The sequence below is a fragment of the Dermacentor silvarum genome, chromosome 10, assembly GCF_013339745.2.
Source record: "Dermacentor silvarum isolate Dsil-2018 chromosome 10, BIME_Dsil_1.4, whole genome shotgun sequence".
In the NCBI taxonomy this organism is placed as follows: domain Eukaryota; kingdom Metazoa; phylum Arthropoda; class Arachnida; order Ixodida; family Ixodidae; genus Dermacentor; species Dermacentor silvarum.
This window is the reverse complement of record NC_051163.1, coordinates 150,415,484-150,438,524: the sequence shown is the minus strand read 5'-3', so window position 1 is coordinate 150,438,524 and position 23,041 is coordinate 150,415,484. Positions and strand designations below refer to the sequence as shown.

Sequence of the window (23,041 nt, the reverse complement as noted above, 5' to 3'; positions counted from 1 at the left end):
TTCATTACGCACTTTCACATACTTTTCGCACTTGCAATTTATATATGGGCTCAAAATAAGAAAATATTGTGCACCAAAATCTGACGTGCAGTCTATTTCTTTATAAGAAATAAGTAGCTTGCCTCTGATTCATGAGAAATGACGCGAAGAAAAAAAAAAATAAGAAAAACGGTCTCTAATTCACGCTGTGAAGGTGGCTGGTGCAGCGAAGCTATGGTAGATCCGATAGACGGTAGGTAGCTAGACCCCTTGAAAGCGCCGAGCCTGACGCCGTTGTGGATATTGACGCTGCCGTTCCTTTCATCGCTCATCGTATCCGCGCTGCTCTTCAGGCGTCCTAACTGTGCGTGGATTGCTTTGGGCAGGAACCGCTGCGTCCTGCCCAGACGCTGTTGCTGTTCCCGTCGCCACTCATCCAGTTCACGCTGCTCTTCGGGAGTCCTACTATGCGTGACTTTTCCATAGCGCTATCACAACACAAATGAAACCAGTTGCTAGGCGGGTTTTTCTTTTACATATGAAAGTGTGGTTACATCACTCCCTGCTTGGTATGCTACAGTTGCCGCATGCCCGGCAACTTCAGCTTATGCAACCGTAATCTTTACCGGCAAACGCTACGCACGTGCTTGTTACGCACCTTATCATCTATCATGTGGTTTTGACACTTGTTTTGTGCTTTTCGTGATTGAAACGAATGCTAGGGTGTGTATAGCATATGCATAATGGTTTTCTGTCGACTGTTCAGTCTGGTTCAATCGAGACAAGCTTTCTCGTAGATTTTTTTTTTTTTTTCTTTCCGCCACTGCCGCGGATGGATGAATGTTATGAGCGTACCCTTAGAAACGGGGCGGTGGTTGCGCCATCAAGCTCTTATTATTTTTTCTGCTTAGTGGAGGGTGAAATTTCACTCGATCTTGCCTTGATTTTGGCCACCAATCAGATAACCTCCATTTGTTTATTTTTACCTGCTTAAAGTCTATTTTGCCTCCACTGTCCCTAAACCCCGGTGCTTTGAAAAAAGCAGCCCCGTTGCTTTGAACTGTAGGGCGAAGCCCTTAACAGAAAAGTATCAGGTGTGACTGTACAGGTGTTCAGCCGTTTCCTCCTACATGCCGGACTCATGGCCGGACTCGACTCCACCCTCCGCGCTGAGAAGAGTCGAGTCCGGCCGTGCGTCCTAGGCTCCTACATATTGGGGGCGAGCTCCACCACTGGAAAAGTTGGCGCCACCGTCGGCTTGACGTGGTATGAGGGATCACGTGGACACAGCGGCCGCGTCGTCGTCTGCTTCGGAAGCGCCGAAGCGAGCTGAAAACGAAAGTTTAGTCCCATATCTGCGCTACGGTTCTGATTAATTCAGTGGGGATGTTTTCCCGCTTCGGGTGTGTGCTTGACGACACTTGGATAGGTAGTAGCTGCCTTTGAAGGCGTCCGACATGGTAGGCTATTGCTCGGTAGCGCACTGCCGGGCGCGTACGCAACGGGGCCTGGTGTACGTCAGCCTTCACACGTACCCGTAGGCCAAGAAGTTGCGTGTAGCTTGGATTGCGAAACTTAAAACCGGCAAGCAGCCGTTCGGCTACACGTGGCTACACCGCGAGGAAGATTTCTGCTACGGCGTTGGGGCTGCGATGTTCAGTGAGTAGCAAAAAGCGCACACTGAGAAGCTCGCCCGCGCGCTCTGCCCAGTTAATGTCGCGAACATTTCGTCTATGAACTTGCCGATGCTAGACATTGGCAAGTTCACAAGAGTGGAAAGGGAACGGTAAGAAGCTCATTAAAAAAAGGCATGGCATATGCTCATGTTTGTGTTAGCCCGAAACAGTGAATGTACTGCATTAACAAAAAGAAGCAGCGGGAAATTGCTCGCTGAGAAGACCGATAAACATACAGTGCGACGCAACTTGAGAAATAGCGATATTGAAACGTCCCAAGAAGAAAAAAAATGATTGAATCGTCGCGATATGGCACATCACGACTTGAGAAATAGCGATATTGAAACGTCCCAAGAACTTAGAAGAAAAAAAATGATTGAATCGTCGCGATATGGCACATCACGAGTCGCCGTATAGCGTCAAAGTCCCTATAACGAAATTATTCTTGAGCAGCTTTGATAGCGTTCACGCAACAATGGTTGCTTGTGTACTGTCAAATGATCATATGCTGCAAAACCACAGAACACCCATGCAAAACCTCACGGTGCGGTGCGAAAACGCGCTCCCAGCGAAAGCGAAACTTTGTGCGCGGATGCATGCATGCAGACGCGGAGTTGGTCGATCGCTGCGAACCCATGCGATCGCTGCATTGAGGCTTCATTATGTTATGCTCCATTTGGTTATGCAGACAGCACACTATAAGAACATATTTCACACCAGTAGCGCACCCAGGATCGCTGCCAGGGTGGGGTTGACAGTTGACAGCCCCTTTCGTTACCTGCACAACTAGTAATTTAAGTTGCAGCGCTTGGAAAAGGGAAACAATTCTCTTGAGCTCGTCCTTGCCGATCGCGAGTGAACGCATAGTACCATCAATTAAATTTGGGGGTTTTACATGCCAAAACCACGAAATCATTATGAGGCACGCTGTAATGGGGGGTCTCAGGAATAATTTTGACCACCGGGGGTTCTTTACATTCACAAAAATCAAAGTACACGGTAACAAGGGTGTCCTTGCATTTCTCCCTCATCGAAATGCGGCCGCCGTGGCTGGGAATCGAGCTTGCGTCGTCGAGCTTAGCGGTGCAACACTTATGAATTTACCGCTAAGCCATAGCCTCCTATAGGAGGCTATGGCTAAGCTAACACAGCTGATGTCACTGTACGATTCAACTACGCGACACGACTAAACAAATGGCCGTGCGGTAAATAGAGGCATATTCCTATTTCGTTTTTATCGAGCGGCCGTGATATTGCACGCGAATGCTAAAGTTTGTGACTTACTTCACTCGGCGCACTGCAGTTGTCCATGCTTGTCGTCTGTCCTTCTCGTACCACTTCCCTGGAAATCTGTCGAACTTCACGGGCGGCTTTCGACTTTTCGTGTTTTCGAGGCTGTTGTGGCAATCAACAACACAGCAGTGTTGCGTGCCACCTTTCCTGGTTGATGAGGTCGCGCTCGTCATCGAGAAAACAATGTGCACGGGCGCGCGCTGGCATAGCGACGACCTTCGACACTTCCATCCGTCCGCTAGGGGAGCATTTGGCGCTGGTGCCGCGCGGGCAACTTAGCCGTTTCCTTCTCTCCACACGCACCCCACCACGTGTCTATCCCTTAGTACTTGACTCGGTACGCCTTAGTCCGCAATACTACCGTCCTGGCTTCAAACAACAAAGAGCGCGCTTCCCCTAGAATTATCATAGCTATTTTCTTTGGTGATCTGCTTGAAAGTACTGTACGTTCCCAGTGCTGATTTCGTCTGTATCCCTATTTTCCACAGAACCCTCTCTGTTTCTTAAATTTTTTCTTAACCGATGATTCTTGGTTTGCCCTCCCCTCCGTCCATATATTTGCCAGACAATTTTCTGGTTCGCTTCCTCCATTTTATGTCTACATTCTCTCGTACAAGTAACTTAAGTTTTCCTAGCCCACCGCCTTCCCCCCATTTCTCTCAATCGCTCCTCAAATTCTATCTTGCTGCAGGTGAGCGGAGGGAGTGCCATCTGGTGGCGCTGCTAGGAACCCAGTGGCGCACGCGGCGAATAATTCACGCTTTGCTGTCCTTCGCTAAGGCAGGCATCCGTCCTTCCACCTCATTCCTTGCCACCATCTCGGCCATCCTCTTAAATAAAAGTGTCAATCAGCGCACCTCCCGCTGTGATTGGTTGAGTTTTTGGCACGGAGACGAAAAAATCCCGGGATCCTTGTCAAATACAGCTTCGCTGTGAAGCAATTGAAACGTGCACACGTTACCTTTAACACATTGACACTTGACCCCATGACTTGACCGTCTATGCACAATGTGTCGTCGTCCACGTGCCGCCCATTGCATTTGACATGCCACCCACGCCTCAACTGGCCACTTCGCAAGTTTGTCCGACTCCTGAACATCAAAAACATGTTGTCACAAGCTGAATATCTAAAATCACCGCTTTGAATTAGTTTTCAAATGAAAGCAATGAAACTGCCGCACCGGCGTGTCACGGTCAACGAGCGAACCGGAAACATCCAACCGAAAGGTGCTGTAGGCCGCAGCCATATTTTTGTTACTGATAATGATGGAGAGGACAGTGAGAAGGTTGTGAGAACCACAGGTCGTGGCGGGAACAGCGCGGGCGGCAGTAGCAGCGGGTCACACTTTATTCTAGGGCCACACGGTGTTCTGTGGCCACACCATGCTGCACCGTGTTTGCTGTTGACAGTCAGCGGTGCAGCTGTGTTGTCGATAAACGCCGGTAATTGTGTATTCTTTAATGCCATCACATTTCAGATCACAGAAATATACCACGGAAATAATTAGCGAGAACACCCTGCGGCACCGTTGGTTTCAATGAAGCTGCAGCGTTGCAACGTCGTGCAATTGGCCAACCTTTTTTCTGCAAGATCTCTCTAATTATATAGGTTTTTTGGGAGCTTGAGGCACTGTATGAAAGATACTAGACGACATCTAGTACGCTATACTTTCTTTTTTAAGACAAGTGTCATAATTTGGCCGCACTACCGTAATACATTGTGCTGCATTTTTACCCTGCTGTGTCATCTCGAACATGGTGTGCTCTTACCACACCACAATCGATATGAGTACTTTTAAGTTTTGCATACTGCATGCAGTTGCAGTAGAAAGCTCTAGCTCCAACATGTTTACGCAAGACTTTTTAACTCGAAAGATAAGCATGCATAATGAGCAGCATTTGACAGTGACAACGCACATACTCAGCAACATAACCATTTAGTGGGCCAGTGCAGCGTGCACGAGATAAAAGCATTACATTTTATATTGCAAGTGCAGCAAGTTACAGGAACTTAATTGCTTTCTCTCCCGCAGTCAGTAGCAAACACTAATTTGGGTATCCGTATCGCAGAAGGGGACAATGGCTAAACATGCTAGCTTCTCGAGCATGTAGCTGAGTGTGAGCATCGCACAATTATAGCAGTTCAAGCACCCACGGACTGCGCGAAAGAAAGAAATGAAGCGAAGGCATTGACGCGCGCACAGCCCTGTTTCTGTGAACGCCATACACATGCTGCTTTCCCTTTTTGCGGTTCACAAGTGCTCGAATGCGGCTCATTCATGTGCATGAAAGACACAGAAGTGACAGGATACAAAAACTGTCAAGTTCCATGCAATCTCGTTTATTTGCCGTAACTGAAGAATCGCAGCACAAGTTATGAAGTCGACACATGCACTGGAATGCTTTCTGATTACGTCTCTTTCGTATCCGAAATGATAAGGCCGGATTGACCTCAGTGGGCTTTCCGTACCAGAAAGTGAACTGAGCAGCCCCATAAGATGCCAACAGATCGTAAACAGCACTGTTCTGCTGTTATCGCAGGCCCGCAGCGTGGGAAGGCAAGGCGCATAGTATCGTGCACATAGTTTACAAGACGAATACGCACCCCAGCAACATGCTTGCTGGGCACAAAGTCATTTCTATTTAAAACCACAGTCCTATGGCGTTATCTCAGGCACCGCGGGAAACTTGTACAGTGATCGCACACACTCCTCTATAGAAACACAAGCTCTACAAACACAACACAACAACATGCAAACATGCACCGCAAGTGCAGCTATTTTCTCTCGTCTGCCGCAACCTCCACCAGAAGGCTACACCTGGTGTCGGGGGTGGCAGTGCGGCTGACACTAGTACCACTGCAATGCGCATACCAAGCTCGCACAGAGTTTCCAACAATAATTACTAGAGAGAACTCTGGCACTGCAATCATTCAGATGGGAAATGAGAGAGAGCATTTTGGGAAGAGATTTGGAGAGGGTCACATGGTATGAGCTCTACATCACAATATGACCAGATACGAAGGCATCCACTCTGACTGAATGCCAATGAGCGTCATGTTTATTGTGGTCGTGTGCAGTATGTGCACAGTTTGATAGTGGGTAATGGGAGAGACAGAGACAGCAACTTTATTTAACGCGAACCCCAGTCCGGGTTCATTGCAGCGAGTGTTCAAGATAAGCAGCACAGTCTGTGGCCCCGTCGTGGTTGCGAGTGGTGTGTGCGTGTCTGTGGTGGTGGTTCCAACGAGTGTTCAAGTTCAGTGGCACGACCGACAAATCGTTCTGTATTTTTGGTCTTTCTCTGTAGCTGTGCATTTTTTATGTGCCTTTGGATGTGGCAGCCGTGTTGCACTTGGTGGATGTTGTAGTGGCTTTGTGTGTTATGTCCATGGGAGAGCACTGTCCATATTTAATTTAGTGGTTATCCGAACTTTTAAAGGCCTCTGTGTCGGTATGAGTGAAGTTGTGATCCCAGTAATGTAAATGGAGCGCCTTCTGAATAGTAATTCAGAAGGCGCTCCATTTACATTAGTAGTGTGTCACAAAATGCCATGAAAACATTTGTATCCATGGGCGTCCGCAAAAAAAGTTTTTAGGGAGGTTGGGAGGCACTATTTTTCAAATGTTTCCACAAATGTTTCACAACATAAGCACATTGTTGCGCAAGTTGTTCTGAATTTGCATGACTCGAACTACCTCAAAGATCAGCTAATGCTGTTCGGTTACATCGCCTTAAAGTTCTACAAACAGGGGGGTGGGGTAATTACCTTATCCTTTTCCTTATGGATGCTCACATTTATCTTTTTTTTTATGCCTCTACAAATGTTCATGTCAGCTGACATGAACGTTAATGTTTGTTGAGGCAGTTGTTTATACAAATGCTGTCATGCCCCAAGTGCATGTGAACAGTATTCGATAATAATCAGAAATGATTTTACTACCCTTGTCTTAAAAGGAAATGCAGATGGATATCAAGTAACATCTCTTCACTAGTTCACGAACTCGGTACCGCACACATAATGAACACAAGCGAAATGATGTCATTCGAGTATTTTGGAAAAAAAAAAATTGACTAGTATACAGATATAGCCGGAGACATTCACTGTGTGAGGCATAACATGCAAAAATGAATGTAAGCATTCAGCAAGCCCCATAGCAAGTATTACAAGCAAAACATTGCACTATTGTAAAAACAATGCAGGTGGATTACACCATGCTGCAATGAATGGGGATGAAGTAAACTGTAACCAAGCCCAAATCTGGCAATAAAAATAAATGCAGCTGTATTCAAAAAGGCTCGTAAACATTTCCAATAGTAATGTTAACATGCTCAGAAAACATTGTGTGCTTGCTATTGTGGAACCAGCTCAGGCATTTACAACTGGTATGGTGCGCTGTACATGACGCAAAGTATTAGAGAAGTATCATGCATACATGGCCCATATAAGCATTTGCGGTTAGGTGTAACGGTCTGTGATCTCTTGAGACACATAGTACACCAAGAAATGCCTGTAAGTGCACTGCCATAAAGAGGAAGCACAGCTCATTCAGACATCTGCGAATCAAGTGGTGGTGCTACATTAGTTCTTTGCCTGAGTTCTTACACCTTCTTTCCAACGCGTCCACGAGAAGACCAGTGTTAAAATTATGTATCCCTGATTTTTGAGCTTCAGGGGGCAAATTTTTTTTCGAGCAACCCGTTTCCTTTTGATTGGTTTTTTTGAGCAATCTTTCACAGGTGATCCCCTGACTATGATGCCACTGGTGCTTGGTGTGCTTTGAACCAGTTTCTTTTCTATTTCATTCAAAGAGTCAATCAAAGCTTGACACTCAGTTAGATCCGTGCAGCACATGATGGCAGCTTTTGTCCATTCTAAGCATTCTTCAGCCCTCTGCCTCAGCGCATGAAGGCCTGAGGATTTCCTTGGCTTCAGCTCTTTTAATGTTACAGTTGCCATTAAAAAAAAATATTGGGTGTTAAGTGCCAAAACCACGATCTGATTATGAGGCACGCCGTAGTGGGGGACTCCAGAATAATTTGGACCACCTGGGGTTCTTTAACGTGCACCTATGTCTTTGTAACGGCATTCGTTACAACTGTTGCCGCTATCATTTGTCTCCTGTAATGCCCATGTTGGAAAGCGTTAAGTGAGAACGATCACGAAAGCGTTGCAGAAGCTGTTCAAATGAGCACCCATTCATGTTTTGGAAAATGGCACAAAAATGTTTACGTGGTAGTTTGTGCCTCTTGAACTATTGGCATGAACATTCAGGTGTGTTGAAACAGGCTGTGCACATTTCAGCAGACACACTGTATTTGATGGCAAACATGCCATGCTGAGGTAGAGGAGTGATATTTCCATATCAATGTCTTAAGCTGCATGCATCCTGTTCATAATGTGTTTTATCACCAGTAGGTGACCTGCTGCGTAGGTATTCAGGGTCTGTGTTGTGGTGAAGTCTGTACTCTGATGATCTTTTCATGTTTTCCTGGTGATAGTGTGTCTGCCTTTCTGGGAGAAGTTGCTTAATAAGGATAGAAAGCAGAACACTCAAGCTCTTTCTCCCTCTGAAACTCTTGAGGTAATTCTCTTTCAGCAGCTTTCAGCAGCTTGTTCTTTGCCTCTGTTTCGTTGTTCGTAGTGACCACCACTCCAAGCTGAAGCCTGTAAAACATTACCCGTCATATTCTTTTGTCATATTCCTGAACCATTTCGGCATGTGCGATTCTGTGCAAGAGGACTAATGCAGCTTCATGATTTCACATTCCATTTTCTTTTTGTTGTAGCCACTTCTACCATGTCTGTTCCCTATGAAAATCGCAGATCATTACTTTTGATTCAGGGAAGACGGTAGCTATAGCTGTCATCTCTTCCTGTGAACCATCATCCAATAATCTGTTATGAAATTGGGACACCACTTGCGAAACATTGTAAGTGCCTCTTGGATGCATGATGGTGTCTCAAACTGCACAATGAAAATTCCAGCAATTGTATAGCCAATGGACGTCTTGATAACAATAAAAAAAAAGAGGAAGTGCATAATCTGTTGTTTGCTGCATGAATTAGAGCCAAATTTTTGCCAAAATTTCAGCCATAAATTTTGACTGATAACAAAAGAGAAGTGTTTCAGAGTATTCATTTGCCATTGATTCCTCCATGTTGTCGGAATCTGTATGATTGCCAGACGGTTGCCCTTAATCTTTTTGGTAAGGCCGGAAAAAGAACTTTGCTTCTGGATCTGCCTTCGTCAGCTCTAACACAAATCCTGAGGCACTCTCCTAGTCAACATTATTGGTTCGTTCTTCCCGTAATACTGCTTGGATGTGATTTGCAATGTCTGATTTTGTGGGGTGAAAGACTCTGGATTTTGTACTAAGCACTTTTTCCCAACAAAAAGCACATCTTCAACATAGTAATGAATGTATTTTTCAACTTCTTTCACTGATGTTTAACTGTTTGTGACAAGTTGGCAGAATTTCTGAATTATGCTTTTGTTTAATGCTTGTCCGAAAGCAGGCCAGATCGTTAAAGTTGTGCTTACTGTGCCCAGACATTTTTATTATGCTAAGATACACGCGTTGTTCTGATGGGGGCTTCAGTCTTGATGATAGCTTACTGCTCAGTTCCTGAAGAGCGGCTGATTTCATCGTCTTCAGCTTATTGTTGGTGCAACCATCTGGAGCTTCAACCTGAAACAACATGAATTCATTGTTTTTGTAGAGCTGTGACGTTCACCACGCTGTTCACTGTTTTCTCATTTATTATTTTAGTGTATCACATATTTCAGTGCATTTTTTCAGCATCATGAATGGCTGTTTTTTTTTTTTTTTGTGCTGCAGCTAAAAACGCATCTTTCCGTTTCTCATGTTTTTATTTGAAAAATGTAAAGTTATTTGTGAATTGAACACAAGGCTTTGATTTTGTAGTACTAAGCATACAGTTCACAAAGCCATGCAGCAAGGTAAAAACATTGATAGACAGGCATGTGCTAGCATTTGTGAAAAATTATGCCGAAAGATTTTACATGCCTTCGAATGCTATCCAGTCATAATGACAAAACCGACAAAACCAGGCTTATGAAAGGTCACTTGCTCCATAAACATGCACTTTGCATAGCCTATTTGTTGATGCTTCAGTACACACAAAAAAGAGCATACTAACATATCATCATCATCGTCATCAGCTTATATTTATGTCCACTGCAGGATGAAGGCCTCTCCCTGTGATCTCCTATTACCCCTGTCTTGCGCTAGCTGATTCCAACTAACACGTAATGGTGTCCAAATGAGGTTAAACTCACTCTGTAACTTGTGAAGACTTCTACAACTTTGGCCTGTAGCATTGCTGTGCAACCTTTCTTCTTTGTGCCTTGCAGTTTATGTTTTCTTGCAAAGGTGGATGCGCTCCACTCGTTGGGAACAGGAGGCACTCTGTCTTCTGTGTTTTCTTGCACTTTGTGGCGGTCCCTTTCATCGTGGCATTCCTTTGTTTGTGACCAGCACTACATGGAATGGCATGTCCAAAGACAGAGGTGTTTGGCCACGAAACAAAAGACAAATGGGAATATATTGCTTTAGTGAGAAATGCTCCTAGCAGACTAAAAAAATAGTACATGTTTCACATCTACAGACTCGACTGCTAAGGAGTGCTGCAACACTAAACTTGAAGCCTACGCTGCTGTGGACTGTGCAAACATGAGAATAATGGCCCTGCGGCCTGCGGGTAAACATTGTTGCAAGCTCGAAAGGAAGGCATCTTGCCTGCTCGTGCAATGGCTAACTAAAAAACTTATTAATGTGTGTATCGAGTGCTGGGGCTTTACAGTTGCATATCATCCCTGGAGGCAAGATCTAGCATGAGGTCAGGGTGCTCGCTTTCACTGAAGCACTTCAAAAGTGGAGTAACGGTCAAGTCATCTGAGTGAAATATGTACAACTGCGATGCAGAGTTAATCTTTAACTTTGGATCTCTATCCTAGGTGCTAAGTAACCATCCATGCAATGTTTACCCCTCCCAGCTCGTTCAGCTGCATTTGCAACATCTGCCAACGTTACACTGATATCCAGGTGCCTTGTATGTACCGGAATTAAGTGCTCTTGAGTAGTTATCTGCAACTACCGCGCAAATCTCGCCGTTCAAGTAGCAAGGTCACATGGTTTTCAATGTCTTCATATCATGACGCAATGCTCATACCACGTGACCCTCTCCAAATCGCTTCCGAAAATGCTCTCTCCGTACTACGAGGTTATTAAAAATCTGCTCTGCCAATAATGACGTCCTATGGACATCCACTGCCAGGGTATCCTAGGGATTTGTCGAATTCCTCCTGTGGACGTGTCCTTCACATGACCGTTTGGCCGCACTTTCCATGTCCTGTGGACATCCCTTGCATGTCCGCGAGCAACATCATGTGGACATGCTGTGTAAGTTTTAGAGACATATGCCAGGGCATCTTGCACTGTTTACCATAATGTCTATTACGGTCGCAGCATACGCTGTGCGACAGATGTGCAACGGGCAGAGCGCCCACGCGCACGTCAAGAACAGGTACATTGTACGTGTGTGGAAGTGCAGCATACTCATTCTTCTAGGCCTTCTGCCAAGCGCAAGCGACTATGGAACTAACTGAAGTTTTCAAAGTAAATTGCATCAGAAATTTCGTAAAGTATGACGCAAACACAAAAGCCACATTCGAACGTGCGAGAAAACATAATTATGTTCCGAGTAAACTCAGGCAGAGCCTCAAAAGTGCAGGTCAAATATCCCTGTGTATGTAAAAAAAAAAAAAAAAAAGAAGGTCCATATGGGATAATTTTGGGGCATCCATGGTAGAATAACCGGAACAGGCCCATGTGCGGTAACCTTCATGGTAGAATATTTGAAACTCGATGTCCACCAGATGTCCTATTTGTCTACGAAATGGTGCGTGGACATTAGGACATGATTCGGATATCCTATGGACACAGTGTTTCCACTGGGATCCAAGTGAACTCGCTTCATTTCCCAAAAGTGTGCCGTACGGCAGCTTTGCCTCAACATGTCTATATCTATGGCAGTGCACTCTTTACAGGGGTACACTGGAATCTGGCTAGTTTATTTACCTACACTGGCTACACGAATGTAACTAGAGTAGGAAGCTGCCTTTTTTTTTAATGCACACGCATTTCTATACCTAATTCCCAACAAGGAAACCCGTCCGTCTGTCCATCAAGTAAGACAATCACTTTCAAGATACGGCCCACAGCAGCCAGTGAATTGACCTTCGTGCTGCCTTTCGCTTCAACGCAAACTAAGCAGCGAGTACACAATGCACACAAGGCTATTGGCACTCGGCGCTTTCTGTCCCCATCGCAGATCGCTTAAAGATAAGGCTTGCGCAGCCGCACCGTACACAGCTGCCTCCAGAGTACAGTTGATCACAGTTGATAATGGTTCGCATCGAGAGGAGGCAGTGTCATCGACCACGTCTACGTACAAGGTCTACCAAACGTGGCACTGTTCAATTACGTCACGTACAACAGCACACATCGGCCAGTGCTCATCTAGCTTCCATGAAGCAGCGTAGCATCATCCAATTTGAAGATAAAGAAGAAACGCAACAAGAAGAACCAGACAAGAGACAGTGTACATAATAAATGTTGTATATATTTGCTTCATTAACAAAATCTCTCTTCATTTAATTCCACGTCCACATCCTCTGGGAGTTATCTATAACATGAGTGAACATTGCTACTATACTCTCCTTTTCTTCTTCGTCTCAGTTAACATTTCAGTGTTGCAACCGCACTGCTCCGTTTCACAATTATTTTGCGGTGTTTCTTGCAATTATACCACACACACACACACACACACACACACACACACACACACACACACACACACACACACACACACACACAGCACTATTGTTTTACCTATTCTGCGACTAATGCTCGTTTCTTCTGGGCACTGCTCAAGCCGCCTTCCCGACACCATTGCCGCACGCGAGCCCTGCTTCGTTTACTAAGCGAACTCGCGCTATTTCTGAAATGTGCAGTACGGTGGCTTTTCCTCAACATCCCTATACATACCCTATACATACGGCGGTGCACCCTTTACAGGGATATAGTGCAATGTCAGGCGCTTTTCATCTGCTGATGCGGAAGACGATGTGCAGTCTTCGCTGATTGATATAGTCAAGTCAGCCAAGTGCAGCATACGACGTCACAGCCTCTGCCCGGCACCACACTTGTCTCCACGAGCCTGTACGAAGTGCAGGTTAAAAAATTAGGGGCCGCTTCACACTAGTGGTGCGAAGACTGGGCAAACAGCGAAGCTGGCGACCCCACCTAGCTTTATCTCATTTCGGCCAAGTTTTTGCGAGGTTATACTTCAAGACTCGGTCACGTTTTGCGCAAGATCATCCCGGAATCATCGACAGCCCAAGGAGCAACAAACACTCGGTCATTAGAGTATCCGCACGCTTCTGGACGCTCCAACGCTTTTGCTTGGTTTCGTGGGCTCGTAACTCCGAATGTTCTGCGAATCGCCGACGTTTCACCACCGCTTCGGTGGCGCGATATTCGGGATTGGACCGAAGTCGTCTCATTCACTCTCGAGTAGCGGCGCGGCGACTTTCGCGCTGCGCTTCCTCTTCTTCAGGAGTGACACTCTTCTTTGGCCGCCCCATCTTCGCGGCAACACATGTGCTTGGCGCGGAGACGGCGAGGCTTTTGTGTCGCCGCGGCTGCGACGTGGAGCTATATATCCCGTGGGTCGACGCAGTGACGTCACGGCTTAGCTCTGCCTCTGCGCGGCCGCAGTAACCACTCCGCACGGCGCAGTAACGGCTCATACATCAGGGCTCATGCAGCTGTGGCGAGGCTCAGCGCGGTCGGCACAGCTGGGGCGAAGCGTTGCTAGGCGACGCATGGTGACGTCACCGCCGGGCGGAGGTTTTGCGCCGTACACTCGACGGACCATCCTCGAGCTTAAACAGGAGGAGAATGAAACAACTTTATTTTGTTAATTTGTGTGTGTGTGTTTTAACAACGAAGCTGTTTAACCTGGGCGTTTGCAATCAGGTGTAACGCCGAAATGTGGGCCAATCCTGGCGGTAGTGCAGAAAGGGTCCAAGCGCAATGGCACATACCAGCGCCGCCGTTGTCCTTTCCGTCAACGCCCTCCCGCGCCACCGCTGACATTTCCCTCCTCCTCGTCCCGAGAGCCATTGTTGCTCTTTCCCTCAACGCCCTCCGGCGTCGAGCGCGAGGGACAGTATTGGTACGCTGAGCGGCGTCGGAGCCAGCTGTGGAAGACAAGGAATGCGGGAACAGTGGCACGAGCGCAAGGCGAGCTCCGCTCACTTTTTATATACTTCACAATTGAACAACTGAACAACTAATTGTTCAGTTAAAAGATAAAACATTTTTTTTTACCTGGCGGTAGTGCAGAAAGGGTCCAAGCGCAATGGCACATACCAGCGCCGCCGTTGCCCTTTCCGTCAACGCCCTCCCGCGCCACCGCTGACATTTCCCTCCTCCTCGTCCCGAGAGCCATTGTTGCTCTTTCCCTCAACGCCCTCCGGCGTCGAGCGCGAGGGACAGTATTGGTACAGTACCTAGAACATACTTATATTCTAGGCACTGTAGTATTGGTACAGTGTACTGCAGTATTGGAACGCTGGCATGCTGAGCGGCGTCGGAGCCAGCTGTGGAAGACAAGGAACGCGGGAACAGTGGCACGAGCGCAAGGCGAGCTCGCTCACTTTTTATATACTTCACAATTGAACAACTGAACAATTAATTGTTCAGTTAAAAGATAAAATATTTTTTAACCTTGTGTTTAAGGGTATGATTACCAAGAAGGTTGCCTTCAAGAAAGCAAAGAAATTCTAAAATTCAGTGGCGATTCAGCGGTAAATGCGAGAGAAATGCGTTAGCATTATGTCGCACCACTTGGAGGTTTTGTACAATTTGTAGTGCAGCGCGCGTGTAATGCGGAGGTTGTTGGTTTGGCTCTGACCATCATTTTAACACGAAAGTGTTTTATGCCGGGGTCCACCAAGACTTCACTGACGTATTTCCGTCACGGATATGACGTTCTTACAATGTACACGAACATAATACAAAGAAAGAAACCAGAAGAAAAAGTTCCACAAACATGGAAAATTTGGAAATCGAACCCACGACCTCTCGGTCCGCGACGATAGATCGCCGAGCGTTTAACCCATTGCGCCACAAACGCATTTGCAGAGAGCTACACAGACGCGCCTTATATATCTAACACTCCTCCGTGTACCCGCGCGCTTGCTCGGGGCGGTGCCGCCGCCTACGAGCAGAAAAGAGAAGTACTGCATTATGACACTAACGCGCACCGACAGTGAACGCTTCGGTGGTCTCAGCACTACGACGCCTCGATGCCAGCATTCGAAGGGACGCTGGCATCAAGAAGCACTACCAACGCCACCTAGATGGCGTTCACCGTACTCAGCACAGCGGAGCGTGGCCTCCGCAATTAGCTCTGAAAATGTTTCTGAAGTTGATCACGGAGGCTGCAATTACGACGCGCTGTACGCGCTGATTTGACTCGGTGACGATTCAGTTACGTGCTTTGTCTTGCGCGTTGTATTAGTGTGTCAGTTACGTGCTTCGTCTTTCGCGTTGTGCTAGCGTGTGCAGCGTAGTGCAGCTTCCATATGCACGACGGTTGCTCATCGTCATCGACGTTGGTAGTCGTGATGGAGGAGACGTGCCACCAGGCGTCAGCGTGGGTGCATCAACGCCTAAGGGCGCTTTAGCCACAAAACACCAATAGACATTATATATCAATGTGCAATAAACATTACACTACTTCTGTGAAGACACGTTTCACTTTCGTGTTCTATACCGATTCCTATATAAGAGGGATCAACCACATTTTTTCCTCCACTTCCCTTTAGATTCTAATTTTTACATTTCAGTCAAAGACTACAAATAATTTCTTCTATGCATTCCTTTTCTTAATTATTTGTTTGCTTCATATGGTTGCGACTATAACAATAAATAGAGTCCCTCAGTTCGCCTTCTTCTTGTCCATTACACGACAACCAGTTATTTTTGCTTCTGGTTTGCCAATTAGTCTTTCATAGAGCCTAGTTACATGGTAGTTTTATCTCTTACGTTACCAGTGATGATTTCCTTGTAATCAGTGGCGCACCGACGGGGGGTGTTTCGGGGGTTGTAACCCCCCCTGAGGCCGACTTAACCCACCCTTTTGTTTCACCCCTTTTCTTTTCTTGCGCATTTGAGTAACTGCAACTAAGATGTAAGACGCGCAATCGTCTGCACACTCGCAAAAATGCATTTTTGACAATTTCGCGTGAAGAAATTGAGATTAGTGCTGTTTAGATGGTATTGGAAAATTGTCAACCCCCCCCCCCTGGCAGAGATCCTGGGTGCGCTACTGCTTGTAATAGACCCTGTATTTTGTCTATGGCACACAAATACTCCATTAACTTTTTCTTTTCCTTTTCCATAACTTCTGATATATTTTCAACAACCGTTTATTTAGTGCTTTTGGAAAGCTAGCCATACAATAGCCGGTCGTTCTTGGAAACCTTGTTGGCAACCAGGTTCTAAAGGTGTCAAGCAGGTATTTGTGCAGTTTTTTTCATGACAGCTGTAGTGATTTTGTGTTAAAACAATCCTAATTGCTTGTGATAGTTGACTGTCTATTCAGTAAAAGCATGTTACCTAATTATACCTAAATAAATATTCCTGCTGAAAAAATGTTCATCTGGGTTTGTCTATTCGATACTATTCGTACTCGAAAAAAAAAAATATTTACCCACCTCTAATATTTACATAACGAATGATGACAGTTTAAATTTTTCATTATGATCAGATATGAAGGTTACAAATACGGCACAATTCAAAAGAACACAATGTAGTTTTCCTAGCATGAAAATGCACTTAGTCTACATTATCCCTAAATTTTTTGTGGCTCTCGATGTTTGTGGTAGGACTAAGTTCTGCAGAACATCCTTGGCCACATATTGTTAACGTAGCAATGACAATTTCCCATGCTTTACACAGGTCAAATACTACATTTTCGCTCTTGAAATCTGCCCTAAAGTACAAATTAGTCCGAAAGCCATGAAGAACGGAAGCGATTCAGACGCGTGCAAACGAGCTTGGCCGTTCAGAATATCTACGCCTTTTTATGCAGACGATATGTCTTATTCACCTGCTGTGTTCTAAATCTGAACATAAAATTTATTCTATTTGGTTGTGGTAAATAAGCTTACTGACACCCTTGAGCACGTCAACCAATCAAATGCATTTAGGGACATCACTGAACCCACAGTATTCGCATTCGCATTCAAATAGGTTTTCTGAATAATAAACAAATTTTGTGAGCACAATGTGAATACTATGATGACCACTGTGGTGTGAAGCACAATCACAATGTGAAGGCCACCAGTGTGAAGGAAACCGTTGCTATGTAGCAATGGAGCCTATGTGCCGTACAGCGAGTTTCAGCCACTTACATGTAGCTTTTGAATAATAAACTGCATTCTAGAAATTGATTTTTGAAGCAACTTTTCTATCTTGTAAGTCGTTAAAATATTACCAATTGTTCATTCAAGTCACTAAAAATGTGCCTGATTGCTAAATACAAAGCTTTGTCATAAAGACAGAAAAATGTCACTAAATGTAACGACAAAATTGTTAAAATGGCAACATTGATCAAATACAGGTAAATTATTAAGAGCAAATATGATTCTGTGTTTTCAAAGATTGTTAGATGGCCCCCAACAAACACTCGATGATGCAAGGGATGAGAGGTTAAACTTGTTTTGGACTGCCCATTTGCAAGGCGCATCCTGCAGGCAGTTTGCACTGCAAAGTACCGTAACCCTTAACTGCTTAGTGCAGCCGGATGAGCATCATTTGCTACAGCATGTGGCAGCGAGGCTCGAAAGACAATCCTAGCTGTCCAAGCGAGGGTTATATAAGAAAAAAATTGTATTTAAAGGGGCGCAATTCTGAGAGAAAACTTGGCATCAGCTGTTGTTTTGTCGAATTTGCAAGTGTGCAGCCAACAGCACCCACTTTCAAAAGGAAGCGTGTGTGTGTTGGGGGCCAGGCAAATGGCCTACTTTGCCCTTCTACTAAATGTGTGTATGTGTGTGTGGGGGGGGGGGAATGGCCTACTTCACCCCCCCCCTCAGTTGATACGCCTACGGTGCAGTACTATACTCTAATGCCAACCAGTGCAAACTAATAATGTTCAAAGTGGAAACATGTCCAGGACAATACAAGCCACATCAAAGTCATCTAAAACGTCATCAAAGATAACATTTCTACCATTTATGAGAAGCAAATGCAAGCACTGACACTGCAGACAACACGCTCAACTTTACTTGCACATACGTAACAGTGCCACCCAGTACCTCTCAGAACCAAATTGTACTCTGCATACTTCATCTGAATTAGTGTATTGTCACGCATACTTACTTAACTTTCCAGGTGACAGTCTTTCACTGGATAACAAATGTTCAAAGTTATTGCCCAGCACAAGAAGCACCTTTCTGTATCTAAGATTTCTTGAATGTTATCAGTGGTTCTATACGTTGTCTGCTGTCACCGAACCTTGCGTAATCAGATAGTATGCGCAAAATGAATTGTGTAGCATTTTCTGGAAAGCACACGGGCACCAGTGATTACACTGGAACCTTCGATGAGTCATGTATACAAGCAGACACACTTGATCCCCTGATCAGATTTTCGTTGATCGACGAGTGTACTCACTATCATTGTACCAAGTGTTACTTGTCTTTCTGGAAGCAGATTTGCCCAATAAACAGTTAGTTTCGCGACTTCTGTTGTGCCACAGTATTTGTTCACTGTCACTATAACGTGACAATAGTCATAGCATATCACTTGCAGGTGCTGCTATGCGCACATTGAATACATAGAATGTTTAACATAAAGTTTCGCACTCTACATCCAAAGCTCTGCACCAGTTACTTGTAACTTGGAAAAAGATGTATCCCAGGTTTCATGCATGAAGCATGCCTTTGTATATATAAATGAGAACTTGATAATACCACATAACCACTCGAGCTAGGAGACAATTATATTAAATAAGAACCACACCTTTAACACAACCATTGTGTTGATAATTTTGCAGGAAAGATGAGAAAGTTGTGAACATACTTACATGTGGCCCCATCTGTGCCATACATTTCTGCTTTCTTTGCTAACTTGCTATGTTATGAATGAGGAAAGTAAATACAAGGTGTTTCGGGAGAAATTGTACGTCCAATGAAGATTTTTTTCCCAAGAAACGTTTATTTCACCACTGTGGCCACGTTTTAGACCAAGTCACACTCAAAATAAGCCGAACCTTGCATTTCCCAGCATAACCACGAAGTCGCAGTACCCTTTAAGAAACTCTCAAGGATGGTGGGGTCATCTTTCCCTCTAGGCAATATTCTAAGAAGCTGAGTGGGTGAGGGAGCCAGAAGCCTTTTGATGCAGTGAAAAAACTACCTACTGCCACAAAAAATAACTCAATTAGTTAATCTATAGGAAACCGTGCGCTCTTGACGTTTAGGGTTCCTTTTTGACATGATGAGACATGTGGCGCAAGAGGTTCTCCCTCTGTGCAAAGGATGCACCGCAGTGCACACAGGGAAAGGGACGCTCTCCGGTGTGGTTGCGCAGGTGGCGTATCAGGTGGGAACGCTGCGTGAAGGTCTCCTGGCACAAGTGGCACTGGTGGGGGCGCTCGCCTGTATGGCTGCGCAGATGCTGCTTCAGGTGCCACTTCTGAGTGAATGTGTTTGGGCAGAGGTGGCACTTGAAGGGGCGCTCGCCTGTGTGTATGCGCAGGTGTTTGTCCATGTGTGTCTTGCGCTTGGTCTTGTAGTTGCACAACTGGCAGGAGTATTGTGGGGCACTCACAGACAGGAGCGGCTGATCCTGTTCCAGGGAACCTGATGGTAAGGAACCTGCAAAGTCCCAGGGAGCATAGGACAGTGATGCAAACAATGTGTCACACACTTGAAACTGAAGCTCAACACTTGGCATTCAAAAAAGGATCGCCGCTGTTGTAGGTGAAATATTATGACAACCTTGGACTACCCAACCCAGTAATTACTGTTGAAGCAACAGTGCATTGATAAGTTAGATGTCTCAAACAAGTTCTTATCCATCTATATATAAATAAATATCCTGAACACATCAAACCCCTGCTCGCAACACAAAGAGGTGGGATTTGGCATGCAATTTAAATAGATTTGGCATGCAATTTAGATACTACGCCTAAAGTCAAAATTACCTTGTACAGTATAGACCACTTATAACGTAACCGCTTATAGTGCAGGACTGGATATAGTGCGGTCTTGTCAGACTCCTGTTAATTTTCTCATAGCACTCCATGTATACACGTATCGCTTATAGTGCAGTTGCGGGAAACGAAATACCGGTTACAGTGTGGCTACCTGGGAGTACGGAAGTCGGCGAACGCTCCCCTCAAACAGGCGCCCCAAGGAGTGCTTGAACAAGAGAGAGAGACTAAGTGGAGGAGAAGGGCATGTGGTGCGAACGAACAGCCAGTGAGGCTGAAACCAGAATCTTGAGTGCGAGTCAGTCGTGAAATATCACGGCGCGCATAGCGAGCGAGGGCCACGAAACTGCCAACGCCGCCCAACGCTCGGTTCACGATAACAGCAGTAAACGAAACTTCAGGGAGCGGGCGGCGCCGGCACGGCACGGGGAAGGGCGCACACGGAGACCGTGGAATGCGAGGGAGGAGGGCGGCAGGGAAGCGGATTTCGCCTCGGCAACTCCGCCGCTTTGGTGGCTCCCCTCGCCCTCCCTCGTAGCTCCCTCACTTTCGACTGTCACCGTGCGCGCCCGCCGCCGTGCAGGCACCGCCGCTACAGACGGCCCGGCGCCAGCTCCTCGAAGTTTCGTTTTCTGCCGTTATCGGGAAGCGGGCGTTTGCCGGCGTGGGCAGTTTCATTGGCTGGCCTGGGACAGCACCGCTGCTTCCCTCTGCGCCGCAGCCGCAGCGTGCAAGGTCAACACGTGATTAGAAAGTAGAGGAAGCATAAAGGAGAAAGAAGGGTTCACTGCCATTTCTGACGCGTGGCTACGGTAGCGTGGCTGAGACGTCGGCACGTACACGCATTTTCCGGCGCAACGCAGAATCTGCGACCTTGCCATTTGAGAGAGGGTGAAATTTCCACCGCATTTTTTTTCTTTTTTTTTTTGTTTCGTTCGCGCGCGACATTGAGGGGTCTTTCCTAAGCTTTTACTCTATGGCGGTGCCGGAGCAATGCCGGTCGGAGGCGCCGCCGCGTGAATTATTTCGAATTAACGAGATTCGACTGTAAATTGAATGCAAACGTTCTAGCTGCATTCCTCAACTGTCGCATATGCGTGGCGGCTCGGTGCACATGTTTTGGATATGTGCGGGCCTTGAAAATTGTTGCTTTGGTTATAGTGCGGTACTGCTTATAGTGCGTATATTCGCGACTCCGGCGACTTACATTATAAACGGTCTACACTGTATATGTAACTGTGCAGTAACACTCGCATATTAAACTAAGCATTACACATTTATTTCACATAGAAAGTTTTATTCAATACAGCACAACAAAAGCATCGACTGATGTTTCAAAACATGAAGGATATATGAATATGAAAGAAATTAATACAAAAGAACATGAAAAGAGATGTGAAATTAAAGAAAAAGGATTAACACACATTTGACATCACATTTCCAGAGGGAGGGCAATACAGTCACGTTTCTGTGAATTAAGCAAGGGATTGTTTAATTAGTGCATTGTAAACATTTTACATAGTCACTTTTCCATTGCTGCAGCAAAAGCAAAATGAAACAAACCAAGTACTGAAGGTAGCTTATCCACCATCAAGTGTTTCTGTCCCTGACACTACCACACATGCAACAACTATCGAACAGATCTCTGAAAGCAGGAAAAATTCTAAGCTTTATATTACAGTTTCTGCTAGCACATTGCAGTGTCTCCTTACTTCATCTTAATCATTAGAAATCATTCACTGCAATAACACCTCTTATTACATTTTTTCTCTAAAATGACAGTGCAGCAAGTGAATTTGCCATTACACTTATTCCAGACAAGAGAAGCCCACATGGCAATCAGTAAACAGTCGTATGAAAGTCACAATGGTAAATCAATTATAGCTCAAACTGCTGCGTCAAGTAACAGAACAAACAAATGGATGCTTTCTGAGAAGACAGTGGTGAGCTGATTTCCTGGCAAAGCCCGAGCAACAAAACGTCTTTGACATTATTTAGGAGGCATGGACACATCTGTAACAATACAAAAATCATGGTCAGGGCCAGCACACTCACAGTGCACCCAAACTTTTTCTCCCTTCTATAGACAAACAGATATAGGTTGCGAGCATGACGCTACACTTCACAATAGATTAGGATCTGATATATCTATTTCAAACAATTAGCATATTTTTCAACAATAAGGAAGCATCATCGTATTGCACACTAATTTCTGCATACACTCAGTCTTGATCAAATTGCCCCCCTCTTTCAAACCACAAATTCCCCAGTGCTCCTGCTAATGCTCACTCAGTGGATCAAAAGTTTGAATATTCAGTACTGGTGAAGGCTCTCTTACAGTCACTGAACATGACATCTATTAAAGACATTTCTCACACCCTAATTAGGAGAAAAAGGGTCCTCAAACAAAAATAAAGTGTTGTCACTGAGCTTTACCCCTGGACATAAATGATCATCAAGGTCCCTGTTTTCCAAATTTATTTCAATTGAAATTGCCTAAGCCTTCAACATTGTAAATACTACACAGCAATGAAGACATTTTCCCCTGTTGCATTGCAGGGGACAACAGCCTCCACTCACGGCCTATACAAAGACTTCATGCACTGGTGTGAATGTTCTCACTATGCTTGTAGAAATAGCCTCTGCACAACATTACTAGACCACACAGGCTTGATTTATGGTTTGAGAATAACGTAATGTGATCCACAGTACCTCCAAACATGTACAGGTTTTGCTGTCACTAGGTTGAAAACACTAGTCAGTAGGACATACC

General features: G+C 45.4%; 1 protein-coding gene and 1 pseudogene across 1 annotated transcript in view; both read right to left on the bottom strand.

The window, feature by feature from the left end:
- The window catches only part of LOC119431072 (zinc finger protein 528-like), a 28,730-nt gene extending 7,049 nt beyond the window's left edge, over window positions 1-21,681 (bottom strand). The window contains exons 1-2 of the mRNA XM_049658104.1: window positions 19,533-21,681; window positions 270-467 (exon numbers count right to left, since the gene is read on the bottom strand). Coding sequence (XP_049514061.1) covers window positions 270-467; window positions 19,533-20,009 — 675 coding nt within the window. The 5' untranslated portion in view covers window positions 20,010-21,681. The remainder of the gene's footprint in view (window positions 1-269; window positions 468-19,532) is intronic.
- Window positions 1-23,041, bottom strand: part of LOC125941145 (zinc finger protein Xfin-like) — a 181,175-nt pseudogene that overhangs the window by 52,445 nt on the left and 105,689 nt on the right.